Source organism: Mustela nigripes, chromosome 11, assembly GCF_022355385.1.
Source record: "Mustela nigripes isolate SB6536 chromosome 11, MUSNIG.SB6536, whole genome shotgun sequence".
NCBI classification, from domain to species: domain Eukaryota; kingdom Metazoa; phylum Chordata; class Mammalia; order Carnivora; family Mustelidae; genus Mustela; species Mustela nigripes.
Window position 1 is genome coordinate 35,380,041 of NC_081567.1, and position 21,665 is coordinate 35,401,705.

At 47.2% G+C, this 21,665-nt stretch overlaps 1 protein-coding gene across 5 annotated transcripts in view; it reads left to right on the forward strand.

Annotated features, from left to right (window-relative positions):
- GLYR1 (glyoxylate reductase 1 homolog) overlaps positions 1 to 21,665 on the forward strand; it is a 34,684-nt gene that overhangs the window by 10,171 nt on the left and 2,848 nt on the right. For 2 of the 5 annotated variants that reach the window (XM_059415390.1, XM_059415392.1), the window contains exons 4-15: positions 2,118 to 2,256; positions 2,801 to 3,043; positions 7,814 to 7,900; positions 8,949 to 9,005; positions 9,953 to 10,003; positions 10,096 to 10,169; positions 12,491 to 12,590; positions 16,908 to 17,018; positions 17,648 to 17,749; positions 18,382 to 18,544; positions 18,863 to 19,042; positions 19,368 to 19,492. In XM_059415390.1, the coding sequence (XP_059271373.1) occupies positions 2,118 to 2,256; positions 2,801 to 3,043; positions 7,814 to 7,900; positions 8,949 to 9,005; positions 9,953 to 10,003; positions 10,096 to 10,169; positions 12,491 to 12,590; positions 16,908 to 17,018; positions 17,648 to 17,749; positions 18,382 to 18,544; positions 18,863 to 19,042; positions 19,368 to 19,492 (1,432 nt within the window). The remainder of the gene's footprint in view (positions 1 to 2,117; positions 2,257 to 2,800; positions 3,044 to 7,813; positions 7,901 to 8,948; positions 9,006 to 9,952; positions 10,004 to 10,095; positions 10,170 to 12,490; positions 12,591 to 16,907; positions 17,019 to 17,647; positions 17,750 to 18,381; positions 18,545 to 18,862; positions 19,043 to 19,367; positions 19,493 to 21,665) is intronic. The other 3 variants (XM_059415391.1, XM_059415393.1, XM_059415394.1) reach the window with 3 other exon arrangements.

The following is a 21,665-nucleotide window of genomic DNA, read 5'->3' on the forward strand; positions in this document are numbered from 1 at the left end:
TCTGGCGGCAGAAATCAGTAATCCACTTAAAATGCTTCAGTGGAAAAACACGCATGGATTATTGGTGCTTCCTCCATAGATGTCCCTACCTCTCCACTTCCCCTGAATCAGAGGTTCATGTGGGGAGAGGGAGGCAGGGATTAGAGTGCCTGGAGTGGATTGTCCCATCTCACGTGGCTCTATAACACCCCCCCAATTGATCTTAACACCAAAACTTGTGTGGGTCCCAGCTTCTAACCCGCCACTCAGAGAACAAAGAGGCAAGTCCAGAGCACGTGACTCTGTAAGCTTCATCGCTAGTACTTTTGTCGTCTTGGTAGGACAGCTTAACCTGCTTTTCAGGGTGTGTCTGGCTTTGCATCTGCTCTGGTGGTCTGTCCTTAGAAACACTAAATGGGAAGAGAAGCAGGATGGTCCCATTCAGTGGTGTACCTACCTGGCCAGGTAAGGTCAAGATACAATTCCATTTTTCCTCCCGGTAGAATAGACCAATTGAATCTATCATGTCAAGTTTCAGACTTTAAGATGAGTTAGTTACTGGAAGGTACCTGCTTACCTCACCTGGTTGGAGCTTTACGCAGTGAGACCACATCTCATCGTTCTGTTCTCTGGTTTTGTTTCGCCATAGGGAACCTGCTAAGTCCTGGTTTGCTGTCACATTGGCAAGCTGATAGTCTCACGGTTGTTGTGTTTGTACAAATCCATTGTCACAATTACTCATATAACACTGAAAGCAAAGGTGGCCATTGGTGACTTGGTCGCACTATTTTTATGTAAAGATTAGCACTTTTTTTTTTTTTTTCCAAATAGGCTCAATGCCCAGTGTGGAGCCCAGTGTGTGGGGCTTGAACTCATCGCCTTAGAATCAAGACCTGAGTTGAGATCAAGAGTTGGATGCTTAACTGACTGAGTAACCCAGGCGCCCCACATTTTTACTATTATTGGTGAATATTCTCCAGCTTTGTCTAAAGGAGAGGACCTTAAGTTAGTTAGGTCCCTAACCTGACCCCTTTTTTCAGAAGGTTTTGTTCTGAAACCTGAGTATTGCATAGTAAAAATGTACATAAGTTAACTGTTATCTCACCAAGCCTATAAAACCCTCTCCTTTGTACTGGGATACTAAATGTCATTTAGGAAAATCACAGGAAGCCAGCAGGGGCAGATTTGTTCAGGTTAGTATGGTAAGCCAGATATTTCAGAAGTGACAACTGGGGTGCCTGGGTGGCTCTGGGTTAAAGCCTCTGCCTTTGGCTCAGGTCATGGTCTCAGGGTCCTGGGATCAAGTCCCGCTTTGGGCTCTCTGCTCAGCAGGGACCCTGCTTCCTCCTTTCTCTCTCTGCCTGCCTCTCTGCCTACTTGTGATCTCTCTCTCTCTGTCAAATAAATAAATAAAATCTTAAAAAAAGTGACAACTGATGGCATGTCTACTTGTGTGTGTTACATATTAATGGTAGGAATTAAATTTTAAAACATCATAAGGTATGTTCTACTTTTAATCACAAGCAGAACCTTGTTTCTGAAGACCTCCTGTTACGACTGCTGCCCTAATTCCAAATCATGTCACATTTTGTGTGGTTTAGTAGCCATGGACAGGATCATTTATGAACAAATATCTCTAAGAGCAGCAGAGTTCAGGTGCTGCATTTCTTGAGCCATGGGAGCATCCCTGATTCCCAGTTGATTGACAGGTTGTCATTTGGGTTTGGGCGTTGACTGGGCAGTGATGTTGCTGTGGTTGATAATGCTCCTGCTGCCCTGGGTCCGTGAGGGGCTTCTGTGATGAGAATGGAAGAACATCTCCAGGCTTCCTCTGCCCTGCACAAGTGGCAAGTGATGTGTGGTTTAGTGTAGAAGGCTGGTGAAGGGGAGTAGACAGAAAGAGCATGCAGCTTGTGAAGGGTGTTCTGGTTTTGGTGGTGGTGGTGGTTGTGCTTGACTTGTTTAAGGAAAACACCCCAAGAGTATGGGGTGGTTGGTAACATGTTTTGAAAACACAGCAGGCGTGTTTCGAAGTCCAGTGAAGCCAAACATATATTTGCATTCTGTTTTGATGAGGTGTTTACTAATTTGGGGCCTGGGCAGTGTGTCATACCCTTTCTATGTGTGTTTTCTGCTAGTGCCTGGATCAAAGTGGAACAGCTAAAGCCATACCATGCACACAAGGAGGAAATGATAAAGATTAACAAGGGGAAACGATTCCAGCAGGCTGTGGATGCTGTCGAAGAGTTCCTCCGGAGAGCCAAAGGGAAAGACCAGGTGAGAGACTGATCCTTGCTTTATTCCAACATCTGACTGGTTATTTTGGTGTAGTAACTAACAGATTAAATACGGCCCAAACCCAAACCCTACTCTTACGAAATGCCAATGGAAAGAATACTACTTCAAATCTAGGGTATCCGCGTTTTGCCTATCAGCTTGAAACTCCATGAATGCAGCAAACTTTTCTGAAATGGATTGCTGTTCTTAGGAAAGTCTCTTGGACTCAGGAGAAGTATCTCAGCTTTTGAGTACCACACAGGCATTTCTCCCTTTTACATCCTAGAGATTAGGAGTATAGCTTCTTGGGTATATCCACTGCCTGGGTGTAAATCCCACATCTTAGCTCTGGGACTATAGGCAAGTGATTTGACTTTATCTGCTTCCCCAAACATCAGTGGGAGTGATAACAGAACCTATTTCATAGGGTTGTTGTGTGGATAGCACACATAAAACGCTTCTCCTAGGGTGTGGCTTGTGTAAATGGCGGTGATGGCAGCAGTGGCTGCTGTGGTGGCTATCATTGTTATTATTAAACTTTCAGACGTCGTCCCACAATTCTGCTGATGACAAGAATCGGCGTAATTCCAGTGAGGAGAGAAGTAGGCCAAACTCAGGTGATGAGAAGCGGAAGCTTAGCCTGTCTGAAGGGAAGGTGAAGAAGAACATGGGAGAAGGAAAGAAGAGGGTGTCTTCAGGCTCATCAGAGAGAGGCTCCAAGTCCCCTCTGAAAAGAGCCCAAGAGCAGAGTCCCCGGAAACGGGGTCGGCCCCCAAAGGATGAGAAGGTTTGTTTTACCTCTGCAGCTTCTGGGATTAGCAACTTCCTTTTGTATATGAAAGAGCTGAGCCTTACAGTGTGCCTCAGCTCACTGAGTGGACATAGAAACCTGTGCTAAGCACTGCCCTAAAGAATACTGCAGACCAGGGGAGGGACACAGCCTGGGTGCACAGGCATGACATAGGAACACAAGGCTGTAAAGGATCTTGCATTCAGCTAGATGGTCATGGCCAGAGAATAGTCCACCTGAGCCAGCATGTGAGGGCTGGCACTGGAAGGGGCTTGAGAACAAAGAGGGGAAAAGCATTCCAGAGACAGAGGGCCCAGCCTGCATGGGGCTTGATGTTGGTGTGGATGTTCTCATTATAGGTGAAGGACAAAGAGGAGAGCAGAGAGCTAAAAGTGAGTAGTCACTGGGTTGTAGAGGGCCTTGAGGTCTACTACTAAAGCAATATTTACGGTCACAGAGTCAGTAGGGGGCCACAAGTTTGTTAAAGCTAGGTGGCAGGGTGGTGTGTTCTTGAAGCTGTGTGTTAGCATTGGTGGAGGGCAGAGAAGACAGGCTAAAGCCAGTCCGAAAGCTAAACCTAGGTTTACGCTTACATAAGGAGCTATCCTGATAGCAAATACTAAAAGGAACTGCCTGAGAGGCACTTCAGAGGAAGGGCTCATAAGATTTAGAACTGGTTCCAGAGGAAGTGGTGGGGGAGATGATTTCAGGTTTTTGTTTGGGAAATGGTAACACCATTCTTAAGAGCAAGAGTCTGGAGTAGAGTTGGCATACGGAGCAGAAGGACTAGTACTATTTTGACTGTGATGAATTTGAGGTGATGCCAATGCCTAATGCTAGACTGTTAGGGAGCCTTGAACTAATGTCAGGATGGTCTGTAGAGGTGGGAGGCAGATAGGTAGAAAGTATGTTGGAGAACACATACGAAGTATATCTGAGGCCCCACTGGCCCTCTACTTTCACAGAAAGTAAGGAGGGAGCAGTCAAAGGCAAGAGTGTGCTTTGCAGGGGAAACACCCATAGATCAAAGTTGGAAGGGTTTGGAAGAGCCATCACAGTGAAATAAAGTAGAAATAATGTACCTTTCACCTTCCTGAAAAGATACGGGCCAAGTCTTAAAAGCCAAGGGAAGAGAATTTGAGATGGAGGGGATAGTCTGTCAAAACACAGGGAAGGATTGTTAGAGCACAATCAAGGGGACGGGAGCCAGATGGCTGGCAGAAACAGTTGGGTGATAAGGCCGTGATGAAACGCTAGACCGCATCAGATCATGGCCTGCAAATTCAGACACCAGCGAGACCAGACAGGTTGCTGCAGCAAGGGGAGAGGCTTGCTAAGGGTCCACAGCCCTCACCTGCCTCCACGCTGAGAGCAGTAGGGGTGACAGCAGCTGGCGCTCAGGGGAGATCATGCTCTGTCCATGGGGTTCCAGCCAACTTGTGCCAGGTTGTCTGATTTTTCCTCAAGAGAAGCTGAAAATACAGTTTTATGTGAAACACTCCAGTTTTAAATGTTACATGCTAATTCAAAATTTTAAAGTACTTTTAGGTCCAAGGAACATCTCTGGGCCCGATTGAGCCTGTGGGCTGCCACTGAGTGACCACTGTGTTAGAGAAGATCCTTCTCACTGTCAGATGACCCGAGACTGAGAGTAGACAGAGTGACTAGCGGTTGGGACAGCCCTGGCTGACACTGAGCACAGGGAACTGCAGCCAGAGGTGGAGAAGATGGAGAAAACGCCTAGCCGCGGTGCAGAAAGAACTCCTCAGGGGGTGTGATCAGATTTGGTCCAGTTGAACTGATTTCCTGGGGATCCAGAGGCATCTGAGCTGTCAGGTTTTATACTGTTCTCCAAATTCCTATTTTCTGCCTTCTGAAGCCGTGGATCTCACCAACTCCGTGCTGGCCCAGCAGAGAAACGACATCTTTTTGGAAAAAGGGAGGTGTCCAGGAGAGGTGAGGAGGAGGTCTGAGTCCGAACTGTGACTCCATAACTTTGTGCAACTGTGTGACCTTGGCCAGCTACCTTTGCCTTGGTTTCGTTTCCTCATCTGATCACTGGAAATAGTAGTGATACCTGTCTCTCTTGTTTGTTGTGATAATTAAATGAGTAACGAGCAAAGCACCAAGAACAGTGAGCCGTGAACTACGCTTCTGATGAATGGCTTTACATGTGTCAGTGTCTGGCAGTAGCCCATTGTGCAGCGAGAGCATAGTGGGTTTAGTGTAACCCGAGGCCACCACCGGGCTCTCTGCAGGGACTCTTCTCACGGGCTCCCAGAGAAAAGCAGTTTGCCCTTGAGTCTGAATTATTAATTAGGGGGTAGTAACATTTCTGCTGCTGTTCTTGGAGTGAGGTCCTCAGCCGAGATGTCTACTTGCTATTTACCCTCAGCACAGCCCTTTGTGCATTCTCCTTGCTTGGCCCGGCCTCTAGCGAAGGATTTGTCAGCTGGAGAGGAAGGATTTTGGCTAGTGGTGCAGGGCAGGCACAGCCATTTCGGTTCAGACAGTTGGTTTTAATTAAGCACCTTCAGAGATGTAGGGAATCTGGGCTTGGAATTTTGGTGCATCTTCTGATCTCTGTGCTCTAAAAAGAGTGTGTGTTGCTACAGTAATTGTCAGTTGGCTGTCAGGCTTCTTTCTGAAACAGCAGTAACCTAGGCTGATACCTGGGCAAAGCCCCAGATGATTGCCATTTGGAGCCGTAATCTCCTGTCCCCTGAGGATCAGTGGGAAAGGCTGACCTTTTGATGGAGAAGTGTCAGTTCCATGCAAACAGGGAAAGGCTGGGATCGTGTGACTCCAGTGTGAGAGGTGTGCTTTCATCCTCTCTCAGGGGCTCTCGTCTCCAAGTGCTGGGCAGGGAAGGAGAACTGCAGCTCTAGTCAGCGCGCCACACCCTGACAGCCCGCAGCCGCCAGGGCTCTGTCTCTCCCCAGGTCCCGGAGTGCTGCAGAGGCTGATGGTTTGGGAGCTGAGGCCTTCTGCTGCTGCCAGATGGAAAGCCAGTGCTCTCCACCCCACTCTCCCTCTGTCCTGAGACCTGAAGCAGGTCACTAGAGCTGTGCTGCCCCGCCACAGGGGACAGATACAGAGTATGTCCACCGTGGTAGGACGTTCTTTGGGGCAGTGCTGCATTAGGCCCCTTTTTCCCCCAGAGATCTTTATTCAGCACCTGTGGATGAAGCTGATCCACCAGAAGCCAGATGTCTAGTGATTCAGCCACATGATACTTTGACAAGACCCCTCCCATGTTCACTTCTTCAGTAAATAATGAAACATCTCATCAGTGCCAGGCATGGCTCCCACCATGGAATACAGAGTAAACAAAATTGGCAAAGGTCTTGCTTTCATAGAACTCACTGATAATAACATCAGTATCATGTTCTAATGGGGGAAGATACAGAGGGGTCAGGGAAAGCACCCCCATAAGGTGACATTTCCATGGAGACCTCAAGTGAGCCTGTGAGCTAAGTAGATCACTGTTGGAAGAGCGTTCCCAGTAGTGTGAAGGCACTAAGGCAGGTGTATGCCTGGTGTGTTTGGGGAACGGCTGGAGGGCCAAGGGTTAGTGCTGGTGAGTTGGAGAGTGGTGAGAGGGAAGAAAATATAATAGGACATGAATTCGGAGAGTAGGATGGAGTGAGGGTTGTAGAACTTGTAGTGCCCCATAGGCCATGATATTTTAGCCTTTAGCCTGACTATGAGACAGGAAGCCAGTTGTAGGCAGAGAAGTGATAGCTGCTGTGTACAGTCTAGACTGCAGTGTTTCAGAACAGAAATGGGGGGATCCCTTTTGCTACAGCCCAAGTGACAGGTGATGGCAGCCTAGCTTGAATGTTAGCAGTGGGGTGGCCAAAGGGGTTCCCAGATCAGCAGTCGTAAAACCATAATCATTGCCAGCAGATAAGAGGAGGGTGGAATCAAGATGAACCGCAAAGATCTCAGCCTGGGAGAATGCAGCTGCTTTTCTAAGACTGCGAAGACTATTGAAGAAGCTGTTTGGGCAGGGAAATCCAGGGTTCGGAGTGGGGCATGTCAAGATTTCCATGAGATATCCAAGTAGAAATGTCAGGAGAGAAATTGTGGCTGGAATATCCCACTTGCATAAAGGGAGTGTGATGTAAACTTGGTGGAGGGGACAAGAGCACAGCAGATGTAAGCTGAAGCAGCTCGCTGTCCAGGATGGGTATGGCCAGGCCCTTGGTGAGGAGGTGCACCCCATTCTACTGGGTCCTGCCCTGGCATCAGCCTAGAGAACAAGTGGGGCTCTTCGTTCCCAGCTGCTCTGAGTTGGAAGTCTATCTTTGTCACTTAGTAGCTAAAATGCTGGGCACATTTCCTCATTGGCACCATGTGGCTTTCTTAGTGTTTTTTGAGGTCTTCTCTGAAGAGGGTACTGTTTTCTTAATGTTCATTATTGGCCATAAGGACACTTCACTGTGATTTGCTGACAACACTGCACACCACAGTTGGGCTTTCCAGAGACACCTGTCCTTGCAAAACTTGGGCACAAGAAGACAATTTGTTATTCCAAGAACAGAGAAGAAACCTTTGTTCCCTGTTAATGAAAACTTGCCTGGTTTCCCCCTGATGGACAGTCAGAACCGTGCCTGGGGACTGAGACTGGAGTTGGGGTTCTTTTAATGTGGAGTGTGACTGAAGGAAGCAGAGCAGTGAAGAGGTGCTCCCCGATTTGGCGCAGGAAGACATCTGCTACTGAGGTGGCCTCAGTGTCTTGACCATCTGCCTTTCCCTCTGTAGGATCTCACCATCCCTGAGTCTAGTACCGTGAAGGGGGTGATGGCTGGACCGATGGCCGCGTTTAAATGGCAGCCGACTGTGAGCGAGGTAACAAGCTCTCCCGCAGACCAGGATAAGCCCAGCCTCCAAGCTGGTTTCCTGGCCCGTGTGAGGCGCTTTTCCTTTCCCCATTTTTTAAATTGCGAAATAGTACCGAGGTGTACGAGGGGGGGATGTGCACGTCTCCACCCTCAGGGATGCACAGTTTCAAGTTCTATGTAACTTCTTCTAGACCTTTTGGTAGACGCCCCACTCACGCATCATTTATAGAATTATATACCCACATGGGGTTTCTGCTCTTGGGAATATGGTTGGTTTTCACAAATGTGGGATTGGCCCACACATTTTTTCATTTAATGCTTATGCTTTATACACACCTTTCACTATTCACGTAAAGGTTCAGTAGCCCCTTGTAGTGGATGCCCCAGTCCCCTGTTGAACCTAATTGTGAAAGCCTTCATTGTCCTCCATTTCTGTTTATATCCGTCCCGCATGAGACAAGACATTCAAGGGTCTGACACCAGATACAGTAGGTAAAACCCTTAGATCAGGAGTCATGAGAATTGATTTGGCCTCCCCTGCTCAATTATCCAGGACTGGTAAATGCTGCATTTTAAAAACACCAATATTCAGTGCCGCTGGGTGGCTCAGTTGGTTAAGCAACTGCCTGCCGCTCAGGTAATGATCTGGAGTCCCGGTATCGAGTCCCACATCAGGCTCCCAGCTCCATGGGGAGTCTTCTTCTCCCTCTCACCTTCTCCCTCTCATGCTCTCTCTCACTCACTCTCTCTCAAATTAAATGAATAAAATCTTAAAAAAAAAAAATGCCAGTATTCCTCTTAACTATTTTCCTCCACTGTTACTGGAATAATTTGACAGAAATATGTCTTCTCTTCCACTTGTAGCCAGTTTCCCTGTAGGTGGAGCAGGGATCAATCATAAAAGGCTTAGACCAACAACGGGAAAGTGCTTCCAGGCAGAGTCGATACTGGCTGCCAAGGGTGTTTTAGCCAGAGGAGAGTCAGTTACCAGGCAGCAGGCAAGGTGACCTCTGGTGGAAGTTAAGTTGTTTTATTCAATCATTTTCTGGTTTCAGCCTGTGAAAGATGCAGACCCTCATTTCCATCATTTCCTGCTCAGCCAAACTGAGAAGGTGAGTTGGTCTTTGACATTCTTGATCCTTGGTCAGGGGCTGGCCTAAGGGGAGAAGGTGGCTCCATGGACCTCACCCCACTGGTCTGTAAAGTGAGGCTCTGCTTCTACCGCTGCGCGGAGCAGCAAAATAAGAAGTCACATGGAGGCCCATTTGTGAATCAGGTGTTGTTACGTTTTAAAGTAAACCCCCCCAAAAGAAGCATTTAAGACTCAGCAGCTGTGGGTGCATCTGCCTTTGGCTCGGGTCATGATCCCAGGGTCCTGGGATAGAGTCCTACTTCAGGCTCCTTGCTCCTCGGGGAGCCTGCTTCTCCCTCTCGCACTCCCCCTGCTTGTGTTTCCTCTCTCGCTGTGTCTTTCTCTGTCAAAAAAATAAAATCTTAAAAAAATAAAAGAAAAGAAAAAGACTTGGCAGCTGTGTGGTTGAGACGTTTGTGGTTGCCTTTGGAGTCTAGGGCAGAAGCCAGACCTTGTGAGCTTCAGCACTCATGAGGTCACCCGTGCTGTTTGGTGGATGCAGTCTCGGGCTCGCTGTGCAGACAGTCTCTCTGAACTGTCAGCTTGTGGAGGGAAGGCTTCTCAGAGTATATGCAAGGCCACGAGTTAGGCTGAACCTTGATATAGGACCTGATAGTCTATAGCTTTGGAGTTGGACAGATCTGGGTTGCGAGCCCAATTGCACTGACTACCTTTGTAATCCTGAGTGTATGACTTTCTGATCCTTAATGTCATCATTGGCAAAAGAAACTTGCAGAGTTGCCTAGATATTTGAGTGAGATAGTGTGTATTCCATTTCTGATGTGTCCTTTGGAGTTCAGTAAAGTTGAACAGCAAGTAGGTTTTCAGCGTTAACACCATACTTTAGGCCTAACCTCTTAGGGAAATTATAATGAAGACCAGTTAAGTGTTCAGTTTAATACATGGTCTTTTTTCCTCCTTTATTAGCCAGCTGTCTGTTACCAGGCAATCACAAAGAAGTTGAAAATATGTGAAGAGGTACGTAGGTTCCACGCTTCCCTATTTTTCTCTTCCACTGGGGCCTTTGCTGTGGGCAGACTGACCTGATGAGTTGTGCTTCCTTTCCCTAGGAAACTGGGTCCACCTCCATCCAGGCAGCAGACAGCACGGCCGTGAATGGCAGCATCACACCCACAGACAAAAAGTAGGACCTTTGATGAAAAGGCTTCTTGTGGTTCTAGTTCTGTTAGGGAATAGGGGATAACCCCAAGGGGCTTCCTTAAGGGTTGTATCCCAGCCATTGCTGGGATTGATTGGAAAGAGAGAGGGAAAGGTGTAATTTTCAGTGAGTTGCCTGGGAGTAATTTGACCTGCAGGAGACCTATAAGTACATGGTGGGGTTGCCTTCCTAGCACACTAGTGAGTCTTGGAGCGGGAGGAACACAGTTTGGTGGTTCTCAGACTTTCTCCTAACTCAGAATCAGCTGGAAGTCCGCATGTCAAGCATCAACTGCTTGGCCCTACCATCCCCCCAGGGTTTCTCAGTCAGTAGTTCTAGGGTAGATGCGGAGAGTTTGTATCTTGGACACCTTCCAGGGTGTGCTGCTGCTGCCAGTCAAAAGAACACATTTTGAGAACCTCTGGCTTAGTAGAACAGTGATGAAGACCCTGAAACTGGCTGTGGTGGGGGCAGAGGGCTGGTGAGAGGTGAATCACCATCATCCCGCCTTCCCCAGCTCTCCCTGCTGTTACCACTGGGTCCTTCCCGCATACCTGCTAGCAGCTCCCTGGGGTGAGCCTGGACTGTGGTCCGCACACCCTGCCTTAGCTTGCACCCGCACGTCCCTGCCTTTCCTCTGGCGATATTTGCAGTCGTGTGTCTAAAAGTGCTAAGACGGGGCACCCTCCTGAGTGCCAGGTCTGAATTCTCCATGTGTATCTCCTGTACAGTTCTTTCTCAGAGTGAAAACAGTACGCCTTTTACTTTATTCATAATTTTTTGTGCTGATGAAATCCCTGATTCTACTGGTTATTTTGGGTGAACAGCCCTGGGGAGAGTGGAAAAAGCAAAGGCATGTTCTATGCTAATGAAAGGGGAGATGGGTGTCACCTACTGACTTAAGGAGGACTGCATAGACTTAAAAAAAAAAAAGACAAGAGTGAGGCTGAGGCCAGAGTCCAGTGCTTTCACCTAAGACCTTTGTTGCCCATTAGTCAAACCATTTTTGGACGTGAACGTGAAGCTTACTAAAAAGCGAAGCAACTGTGTGGTGTACTAGGCGTCCTGGAACACCAGGAAAAGAGAATTGGTCTGCCGTGATGTCGAGTCATAGGGCAAGCTTCCACTACCCAGACAAATGTGAGTGACAGAAGATCTCCTGGGCTTGAGCCTTGGCTGCAGACTCAGTGGGCAAGGGTGCCATGTGGTGAGGAAGGTGGTGGGCTCTCTCCATCCTTGGAGTCAGGCTAGGACAGAGAGCACATGGGAGTTCATATTCCACCGGCGATGGGGGGGAGACCATTTCAGAACAAGAGCCAGTTTGCAGGGGTAGCGGCGAATTTGAGCCCCGGAGACCGAGAATACTAAAAGGGTAACTCAGGAGAAGGCAGACAGGCTGCAGAGAGGGTCTGGAGCTGAGAGAAACCCAACCAAAACCAGAGCACCACGTAATAAGGAATGAAGGAAGAGGGATTGGTTAGTTCTATCCCATGCAAGGAATGAAGTGTAGGAGCGAGAAGACCACCTCTGGGCAACATAAAATCTGTAATAGCGCATACAAATAGCAGTGGTAGCTAACAGCCCCTAAGTACTCAGCGTGAGGAATCAGGCTGCAGGAAGCAAAGGTAAGCAGAACTTGCCGTCTGCCTGCACTCAGTCCCCCAGAACGAGCATGGGCTGCAGTTAGAGGGGCCGGGTGGGGAACCACGGACGGGACAGGTTCGGGAGAAGGCAGGCATAGGGAGAATGCACGTTCTGGAGAAGATTGGCTCCAGGCTTTGAAAAGGGTCAGTGCCCGTCTCTGCTAACAGCAGGAACAACACAAAGGTAGTGTCGGGTGTTGAGCTGGGGAGGGAGGTGAAGACTGTGATCCCGATCCCAGCAGAGAAGTTGGCCGGCTCTGATCACGTTGCTTCAGTTCCTTGTCACGGATTCTGATGTGCTTTAAAATGCCATCCGAAAACCTGGCGTTCAGGGCGGCTGACCAGGAAGCGGCTGCAAGAGTTGAAGGCAAATGCCTGCTTTCTCGCTGTGCGGGAATCATGGGCTCAGACGCTCTAGCAGAGCAGTAAGGGAACAAGTTGGAAGACTTGCCCTAAACCATATGAGGCACACTTCTTTCTGTGGCAGGCAAGGATTTAGAGAAGCCCAGCTAAATTGAGGGACACTCTGAAACAACGGCATGAGGAGAAAAGGCCCAACGTGCACACACTGCTACCGGCTCTGCAGAGGCGCTGTGGGCCGCTGAGTGAGCTTTCTGGTGCATGGGGCCCCACCCTGAGCCCATCGGTGTCTCTCTCTTTTAGGATAGGATTTTTGGGCCTTGGCCTCATGGGAAGTGGCATCGTCTCCAACTTGCTAAAGATGGGTCACACAGTGACTGTCTGGAACCGGACTGCAGAAAAAGTAAGTATTTGTGGGGGTGCTTGTCAGGTGGGGTGGGACAACACCTTGACCCTTGGAGATGGAGTGGCTTAAGGATAGGGATCTTCCTGTTTCCACTCAGCATTCTGCGCAGGTGGAGTAGGAGAAACCAAGCTCTTAGTTCAGACAGGTAAAGCTGTGGGTATATTAGCTTAAGAGGTTTGTTTTTTGTGTGTTTTGTTGTTTTTGTTTTTTGTTTTTAGTTTCAAATTTGTATTTAAATTCTTGCTAGTTGGGGCGCCTGGGTGGCTCAGTGGGTTAAGCCTCTGCCTCTGATTCAGGTCATGATCTCAGGGTCCTGGGATCGAGCTCCACATTGGGCTCTCGGCTCAGCAGAGAGCCTGCTTCCCCCTCTCTCTCTGCCTGCCTCTCTGCCTACTTATAATCTCTGTCTGTCAAATAAATAAATAAAATCTTAAAATAAAATTCTTGTTAATTAACATGCGTGATAGAAATTAGTTTCAGACATCGAATTTAGTGATTCGTCACTTGTAACATCATCCAGTGTTACATAATGTGTATATATCCTCACAGGTGTTCTCCTTGATACCCATCACCCATTTAGCCCATCCCCTACCCACTGCCTTCCATCAGCTCTTAGTTTGTTCTCTATAGTTAAGAATCTTTAAGCTTTGGGGCCCCTGGGTTGTTCAGATGGTTAAGTGTCTGCCTGCAGCTCAGGTGGTGATCCCAGGATCCTGGGATTGAGCCCCACCTCGGGCTCCCTGCTTACCAGAGTCTGCTTTCCCCTCTGTTTCTCTCCCCTGCTCATGCTCTCTCTCTCAAATGAATGAATAAAATCTTTAAAAAAAAAAAAAAAAGGAACCTTTAAGCTTTGGATGTTATTATTAAAAGGTAACATTTAAAAACCCTCAGGTGGGGTGCTTGGGTGGCTCAGTGGGTTAAAGCCTCTGCCTTCAGCTCAGATCATGATCCCAGGGTCCTGGGATCAAGCCCCACATAGGGCTCTCTGCTCAACAGGGAGCCTTCTTTCCCCTTTCTCTGCCTACTTGTGATCTCTTTCTCTCTATCAAATAAATAAATAAAATCTTAAAAAAAATAAAAATAAATTAAAAACCCTCAGGTATAAAATAAAGTGAAAATTCTCCCTTTCCTGCCATTACCTGAGGTAGCTCAGGTCAGATGTTTTTATCCTTTTTTGCACATGAAAATATATGCATGTGTGTATATTAGTAGCTCACTAATAGTGAGTGCATAGAGATAGATCTGCTTCTTCCTTTTTAATGGACGCCCTGTGCTCTCTTACTGAGATTGTATTAACAGCACCGTGCAGTCGAACATTCTGTAGTGCTGGAAACGTCCATGTCTGTACTGTCCAGCACGATAGCCACTAGCCACTGTGGCTCGTCAGCACTTGAATCATGGCTAGTGTGGTGGAAGAATTGAATTTTTAATTTATTTCACTTAAACGTAAATAGCCCCTCATGGCAAGTGCCCACCAAAGTGGACAGGACAGGATTAGAAGTTCTTAACCTAAAGTGGTGGTCCACCACTTCAAGGGTCTGTGCATGCCCTGAAATGGAATTCCAAGTCCAAATGTGCACCTTTTGTAAGGGAGGGGGGCCATGGCTCCTCCCATCACGTTCCTATCCGAGAAAAGGTGAAGAGCAGTAGTCTGAGTACCGAGAAACAAAAGCCCTGCAGTCACCAGGAGCACACGAAGAGAGAGCGAGGAAGGACCAGCCTGTTGGGGGGCAGGTGTGGCTGAGTATGGGTTTACATAGTGACTGAGCAAGCACCCTTGTGGAGCTAGATAGAGCTGAAAGGTTGGTTGCTGAAGGAGGTGTCAGAGCTGATGGGTTTGAATGAACAGAAGTGTCTTGGCAAGGTAAAAAAAAAAAAAAAATTTCACTCCAATGAAACAAAGGCCTTTTCAAGAATAGCAAGGAACTGGTTGGAGAGTCCAGAGGGTTGGGGAAAGGGCACTGAAAGCTGTGCTAAAAGGTTTGGGCTTCCCCTGCTAGGCATTGGGTACCTAAGGTAGAAGTAAGGGTTTCCCTTGTAAGTACATTCACTTTTGATAGAGGTGCCTCAGGTCACCCTCTATCTGGATTGAAAAACCAAAATAGTATATAAACATGGCCATTCTGTCTAAATTTATGGGAAAGCAGGAGAACAAAGCAGTTACGAACCTCGGTTTGGAATCAGACCTAAATCCAAGTCACAGCTGTCTTGCTCACCCTCTCCAGCAAGATCGGTTATCTTCCTAAGCCTCAGTCCTCATCTGTAAAATGGCCGCAAAAGCAAAAGATTAAGGGTGCCGGGGCGGGCATTCAGTTAAGTGTCTGACTCTTGGTTTCAACTCAGGTCATAATCTCAGGGTCCTGGGATCAACCCCCACGTTGAGCTCCATGCTTAGCATGGAGCCTGCATTTTGGCTCAGATCATGAACTCAGGGTCATGAGCTTGAGCCCCACGTCAGGCTCTGCACTCGGCATGAAGGTTGCTCAAGATTCTCTCTCCCCCTCTCCCTCTGCAGACCCCCACCACTCATATTCACTCTCGCACTCTCTCTCTCAAGGAAAAAAAAAAAAAAGCCATGTAATCTTCGACAGTCCCTGTGTAATTTTTTTTTACAGGATCTTGATTAAAAATTATTCCCTGGCATAGTAAATGGGAAACATATTTTCACTTTTTCAGAAAAGAGTAGTGTGATTTCTAAGCAAAGTTTAAAATGTAAAGCTGTATAGTAAAGGCTAAGATGCATATGTAGCGCAATAAAGACACACACCCATCAGCTAGACCGGACAGCTAGGACTTGGTCTGATAGAGGCGGCTCGCTGCAATCAATGAGATAGGAGAAAGGCCAGTCAGTAAGCTATATTCAGAACAACTGGTTAGAAAGTTGAGGAAGTAATAATCTCACTTCATACCCCCTACTAAAGTAAATTCCACGTAGATTGAGAAGGACAACAACTCAAAGTGCTTATAGCAGAGATGATAGAGGAAAGGTAATATATTGATTTTATTAGATATATTGATAACTTCAAAATAAAAACTACCTCACAAAAGAAACAGCAAACAAAGGTATTAAATTTAAAAGGTTCAGTAATGAATAGTGATCAAAATATATCAAAAAGTTGCTGTTGTGGGCTGGTTAAATCATCAAGTAGGACAAAATTTTTGTGTATTTGTGGGTGCTTGTTATTTTTATTTTTTTTAATTTTTTAAAAAGATATTATTTATTTATTTGACAGAGACACACCAAAAGAGGGAACACGAGCAAGGGGAGTGGGAGAGGGAGAAGCAGGCTTCCTGCAAGCAGGGAGCCCAATGCAGGACCCGATCCCAGAATCCCAACATCATGACCTGAACCGAAGGCAGATGCTTAATGACTGAATCACCCAGGCACCTCTTTTTTGTTGTTTCTAAAGTTTGTACTGATAGTGGTTTGAGATCTTGCTGATGATCTTTATAAATTCACAGCTCTAATGGAAAGCCATTTGTCTACATTTATTAAGAACTTTAAAGCTATTTGGAGCCTGTTCTATTCTGCTTTCCGAGACCTAAATTCAAAACATACAGGAAAGGTATTGTACGTGAAGATATTTGTTGGAGTCCTTTATAATTAAAAGCGGCTACATAACTAACTGCAGGAGAGCTATTAGGTAAACTCAGGTCTATCTCAATGGAATATTCTGCAGCCATCTATTATAAAAGACTACAGTATGTATAGATACATATCACACACAGTATTGAGAGTCGGATACAAAATAGTAGGTTCACTTTATTCTAACTACCTTTTTAAATGCCTTAGAAAAGGAAATAACACTGAAATATTAATGATCTTTTGCTATGAGATATTCTGGGTAATTTTAATTCTCAAGGAAGAAAAGTTCATGCTTTTAGACTCCCAGAAACATCTTGGTAAGAGCAGCAGCTTCCCAGCCCCAGCCCTGCTTCCCCAGCACAATGTGGATAGCCTAGGACACTACGTACATTTTGCCACAGCCAAGATAACCACAGAGGGCTGCGAACAGGTGCTATTTGCATCCTGTTCTTCAAACAGGGAACCTTCAGCAGACACTTTGTTTTATGCTTACTATGAAGTAGAACATCGTTCTAAGCACCAGGTATACAGACACAAGACAGTCCTTAAGGCGCCCTATCCACTTCCCTCAGAAAGGCAGACCACCGCCTCTGGTGTCCCTGGCTCCTAGCCTCAGCCTTCTGCCTTGGGAGGCCAGCTCGGAGGACTGCGCAGCGTGTCTCTGGCCTAGCTGATGTGTTTGTTTGTGCACTGCCTGCAGCTCACGTTAGGATCTGTGACTTTTGCAGTGTGATTTGTTCATCCAGGAGGGGGCCCGCCTAGGAAGAACCCCCGCTGAAGTCGTTTCAACTTGTGACATCACCTTTGCCTGCGTGTCTGATCCAAAGGCAGCCAAGGACGTAAGGATCCCCTCCCTCCCCTCAGTGTCTCAGGTGATGGCCAGGAAAGCTGGCTGGCCTCCCTGTCTTCTCCCCTGCCCATGAGTGAGTGTCTGTAGCATGTGGGAGGGTTGTATTTCCCATCTGGGGCCATCCCCCAGAAATTACCTGCATAAATTCAATACAGACATCCTTTAATTCAGAACAAAGAATGAGAATAACTAGGGTCCCTGCGATCTATGCCGGCTGTCCTCATGTATTCTTATTCTGTGTACCTGGCAAGATCCTATGTTTAGCTGTGACTGTATCTGCATGTTTTATAAGTTCAAGTACAGTAATCATCTTGTTAAAGTGATAACTAGTTTAATCCAAGTAAATCCAAAGAAGCCCAAGAAAATACTGAGGTTATTATTTAAATGGGAGATTTTTAGTGAAAAGGAACATGCATATATTGTTTTGAAGCTAAATGGGAATAAAGTAGAGGTATTTTTCTCCCTCAGGCTTACTTACTTGCTGCCGCCTTGCAGCCTTAATACCTCCTAATCAGGAAATGAGTCAAAAAAGTAACAAGATTCTGACCTTAGGTCTAAGGGGCTCCTGGGCGTCTGGCTGGGAGCCTGGGCTATTGCTTTTCCCTTGTGTCCCCACAGCTGGTGCTGGGCCCCAGTGGTGTGCTGCAGGGGATCCGCCCCGGGAAGTGCTACGTGGACATGTCAACAGTGGATGCTGACACAGTCACCGAGCTGGCGCAGGTAGCGGCCTCGTTCATGCTGGCCCTCCAGCGCCGTTGGCAATTGGAGCCCAAGACTCAGGCTGGTTGATTATGCCTGAGTGAGCAACTTGGTTACTCTAGAAACCAAGCCAGGAGAGGGGGAGAGGCTTGTAGCCTTGGAACTAGCCTGTCTTCACTTTCTGCTTTCCAAGCCACAGCTAATCTGAACAGCCGTGAGAGGAGAGGTGCTGCCAGGATGGACATTAGGTCGTGTAGCTGCCAGCCCCACAATGGGAAGCAGTGCAGGCTGCCAGCAGGGCCTTTTTCGTTTAAGCGGCCGTCTACAGTTGTTACCAACAGTATTCTCCCTGCCTGAGCTTCTGGGCCGAGTGAGAGGGCGGTGACTTCTGGCCCCTGTGTGTTCTGAGAGTGGCTGAAGCAGGGAAGGGCAGTGTCTGGAGGAGGTGTGCTCAGCCAAGCCATCGGCATGGTCACGCTTGGTCATTGCAAGAAATTCTGAGTCAGTGGGAGTCTCTGGGGAGACCCCCTCTTCCCTGTTTACTGCATAAAGTTCAGACACCTGTTTGGGGGCTCAGTGTGGAGGGCCAGGTGTTTCCACTTGAAATACCCGTGAGAGGCAAGGTCTTCAGAAGCTGTGACTTTCCTTTCTAGGTGATTGTGTCCAGGGGGGGCCGCTTTCTGGAAGCCCCAGTCTCAGGGAATCAGCAGCTGTCTAATGATGGGATGTTGGTGATCTTAGCAGCCGGAGACAGGGGCTTGTATGAGGACTGCAGCAGCTGCTTCCAGGCAATGGGAAAGACCTCCTTCTTTCTAGGTAACACGCCTGCCCACCTGTCGGGCCACTGCAGGCCCGGAGGCTGGGTGGGCCACATCCCCTCTAGACTGCACTGATGACTGCGTCAATCCCGCACGGCCTCTCTGCCTGGGGCCCCCGTGGGAAGGTTTCCTTTGACTTGCACAGTCAGTGCCTGGAAGGAGGAAGAGCCCGAAGGGTCAGAGCCAGTTCTGTCAGGGGCAGGTGAATGGGGCCTCCCCTGGGTGTAGAGGTGGGTCCGAGCAGGGATGAGGGTGGGCAGAAAGTCCCTTGCCTCGGAATTCTTGGAAAGTGACCGTGGTTCTCTGCCCTGGCCAGGTGAGGTTGGCAATGCAGCCAAGATGATGCTGATTGTGAACATGGTACAGGGAAGCTTCATGGCCACCATCGCTGAGGGGTTAACCCTGGCCCAAGTAACAGGCCAGTCCCAGCAGACACTCTTGGACATCCTCAATCAGGGACAGTTGGCCAGCATCTTCCTGGACCAGAAGTGCCAAAGTGAGTTGCCTTTGGCCTCTCTTCTTGCATTTTAGTTGTGACTGGGGCTGAGAAACCAGGTCAGGTTGCTGTCACAGAGCATTCTCTTCTTCAAGGGCTGACCGGTGTGAAAGAGTCACCCTCTCTGGTCAGTCCATGCCCTCCATGCCCTCTGTCAGAGGGATCCAGAGACATGGCAGATGGGATTTGGGGGTACTGGCTGGGGACTGGTTTCTTCATTGTCCAAGAGGGAAGAAATGCTAGATGTTGAGCCCTGATGGTCCAGCAGATAGTTTCTTAATTTGGGTCCATTTAATTCTTCTGTTACGTGGCTTTCCCTCCTCAGATATCCTGCAAGGGAACTTTAAGCCCGATTTCTACCTGAAGTACATTCAGAAGGATCTCCGCTTAGCCATTGCCCTGGGGGATGCCGTCAACCATCCTACTCCTATGGCAGCTGCAGCCAATGAGGTAACTGCAAGAGGCCCGATCTGACAGTCTTCCCTTTGCTTTTAGGCTTCCTCCCATCTCTTTGCTTTGTGTCTCTTTGTGTCTCACCTTTGAATGGAAGCTCAGGTCATTGATTCTAGACCGGAGCATTTAAAAGCATATATTCCCTTCTGAGCCCTTCTTACTTGTAACCCTTGTGATTTCATTGACCTGCGGATTACTTAAAAGTGCATCAGTCAGATAATTGGAGTTGTCCTGCGAATCTAATAGTTAGTGATTACTGATGGATCTCTATTGTGGTTACAAAACAGATCCTGTGTGATCTTTAACTCTAAATTTATTGAGACTTGTTTTGCAGCCTAGCAAATGGTCTGTCTTGGTGGGCGTACCATGTGCACTTAGGAAGACTGTTCTCCACTTGTCAGCTGCTGTGTTCTGCCGATAATCAGTTAGGTCAAGGTTAGGTAGTGGTTTTTCAGATCGTCTTTATTGGCCTTTTTCTCTGGTTCTTTTGGTTGCTGAAAGAGAGATACTAAAATCTCCAGCTATGATTGTAGCATTGTCTGTTTTTCCCTTTAATTCTGTTATCTTTGGGCGCCTGGGTGGCTCAGTGGGTTGGGCCGCTGCCTTCGGCTCAGGTCATGATCTCAGGGTCCTGGGATCGAGTCCCGCATCGGGCTCCCTGCTGAGCAGAGAGCCCGCTTCCCTCTCTCTCTCTCTCTGCCTGCCTCTCCATCTACTTGTGATTTCTCTCTGTCAAATAAATAAATAAAATATTTTAAAAAAAAAAAAAAAAATTCTGTTATCTTTGAAACTCTTGTGTTTGGGTTTTTAGCCATTTGTGATGGTCATGTCTTCCTGATGAATTTGGCCTTTAATTATTATGGAATGTCCCTCCTGACCTTTGTCTTGAAGCCTATTGCCTGGTTTTACCGTAACTGCTGCTGTGTACATGGTATATCTTTTTTTCATTCATTGACTTTCAAGTTGTGTCTTTATATTTAAGTGGTATCCTCAGTGTAGAGCCTGTCAGTGGGGCTTGCATTTGTATGCATTCTGACAGTATCTGCCTGTTAATTGGAGTGTTGGTCATTAACATTTGTTTGAGTGACAACACAGCACCTACATATGCACTTCCTGAAAACAGTTGGGTTGGGGAGGGGGTTGTTTATTTGTTTAAATAAGTTTAAGTAATCTGCATACCTGCTGTGGGGCTTGAACTCATGACCCTGAGATCAGGAGTTGGGTGCTCTACCAACTGAGCCATCCAGGGGCCCCAGAAAGAGTTGTTGAGAAGGTCATCTTCCTCAGCCTGACAGAAGGGACGCCTTAAAAAAGCTGAGCAGTATTTCATTACTGTAGAGTTACAATCAAAACCATATTTTGTATAAAACACAAAACACATTAATTGATTTATTTTTAGAGGCTGTATCTTCTAGGAACTTTAAGAGGATACACATTCGATTCAAGTTAAATAGAAGTCTCAAGTGGCTTGTTCCAGTGAAGAAGTAAAGAAACACAGTTGTGCTCTTTTCAGACTTGGCCTTTCATAAAGTGTAATCAGTCTTCTGTCCCTTCCTTGTCTGCCTGAGCAGTTCAGGGAACTCACTTCACCTTTTTAGGTTGCAGTACAGTTTCAGGTTCCTCCTGTTTCTTTTGCCTTGGATTCTCTCTAAGCAGTGGACTTCTCTGTGTATTTTATAGAACTTTTTTGGTCGATTGTCTTTAACTGAAGTTACTTCGGAAGGGATCTGCATGTGGCTTGTGTTGGCGGCGTGCTCTGTGATTTCTGACCTGCCTCTGCCGTGGCTCTACAGGACTCGTTGGCTTGAAAACAGACATTTTGGTTAATTTCTCAGTGGAGCGTGGTGCTTTCTGGAGGGCATGAATTTAGGTTCCTCATTGGAGCCCAGCATTCAGGATCTTAAGGTTCACCAGTCCATTCACATTTAGTCTTTGTCTTAAAAGTCTGGTGATATGTGGTTGGACTTAGAGCTACCATTTGATTGCTCTTTGTCCTTTCTGACTTTTGTCTATCCCTCCTTTTTTATCACCTTTTGGATTATATGACTGTTTTTTAGAATGCCATTTTCTCTGTTGGCTCTTTAATAATGCATTGTTTCTCTTTTATCTTTGGTCTAGAGATTGCAGTATGCAAGAATATGCAATACCCTTAACTTCATGGCCCACTTAG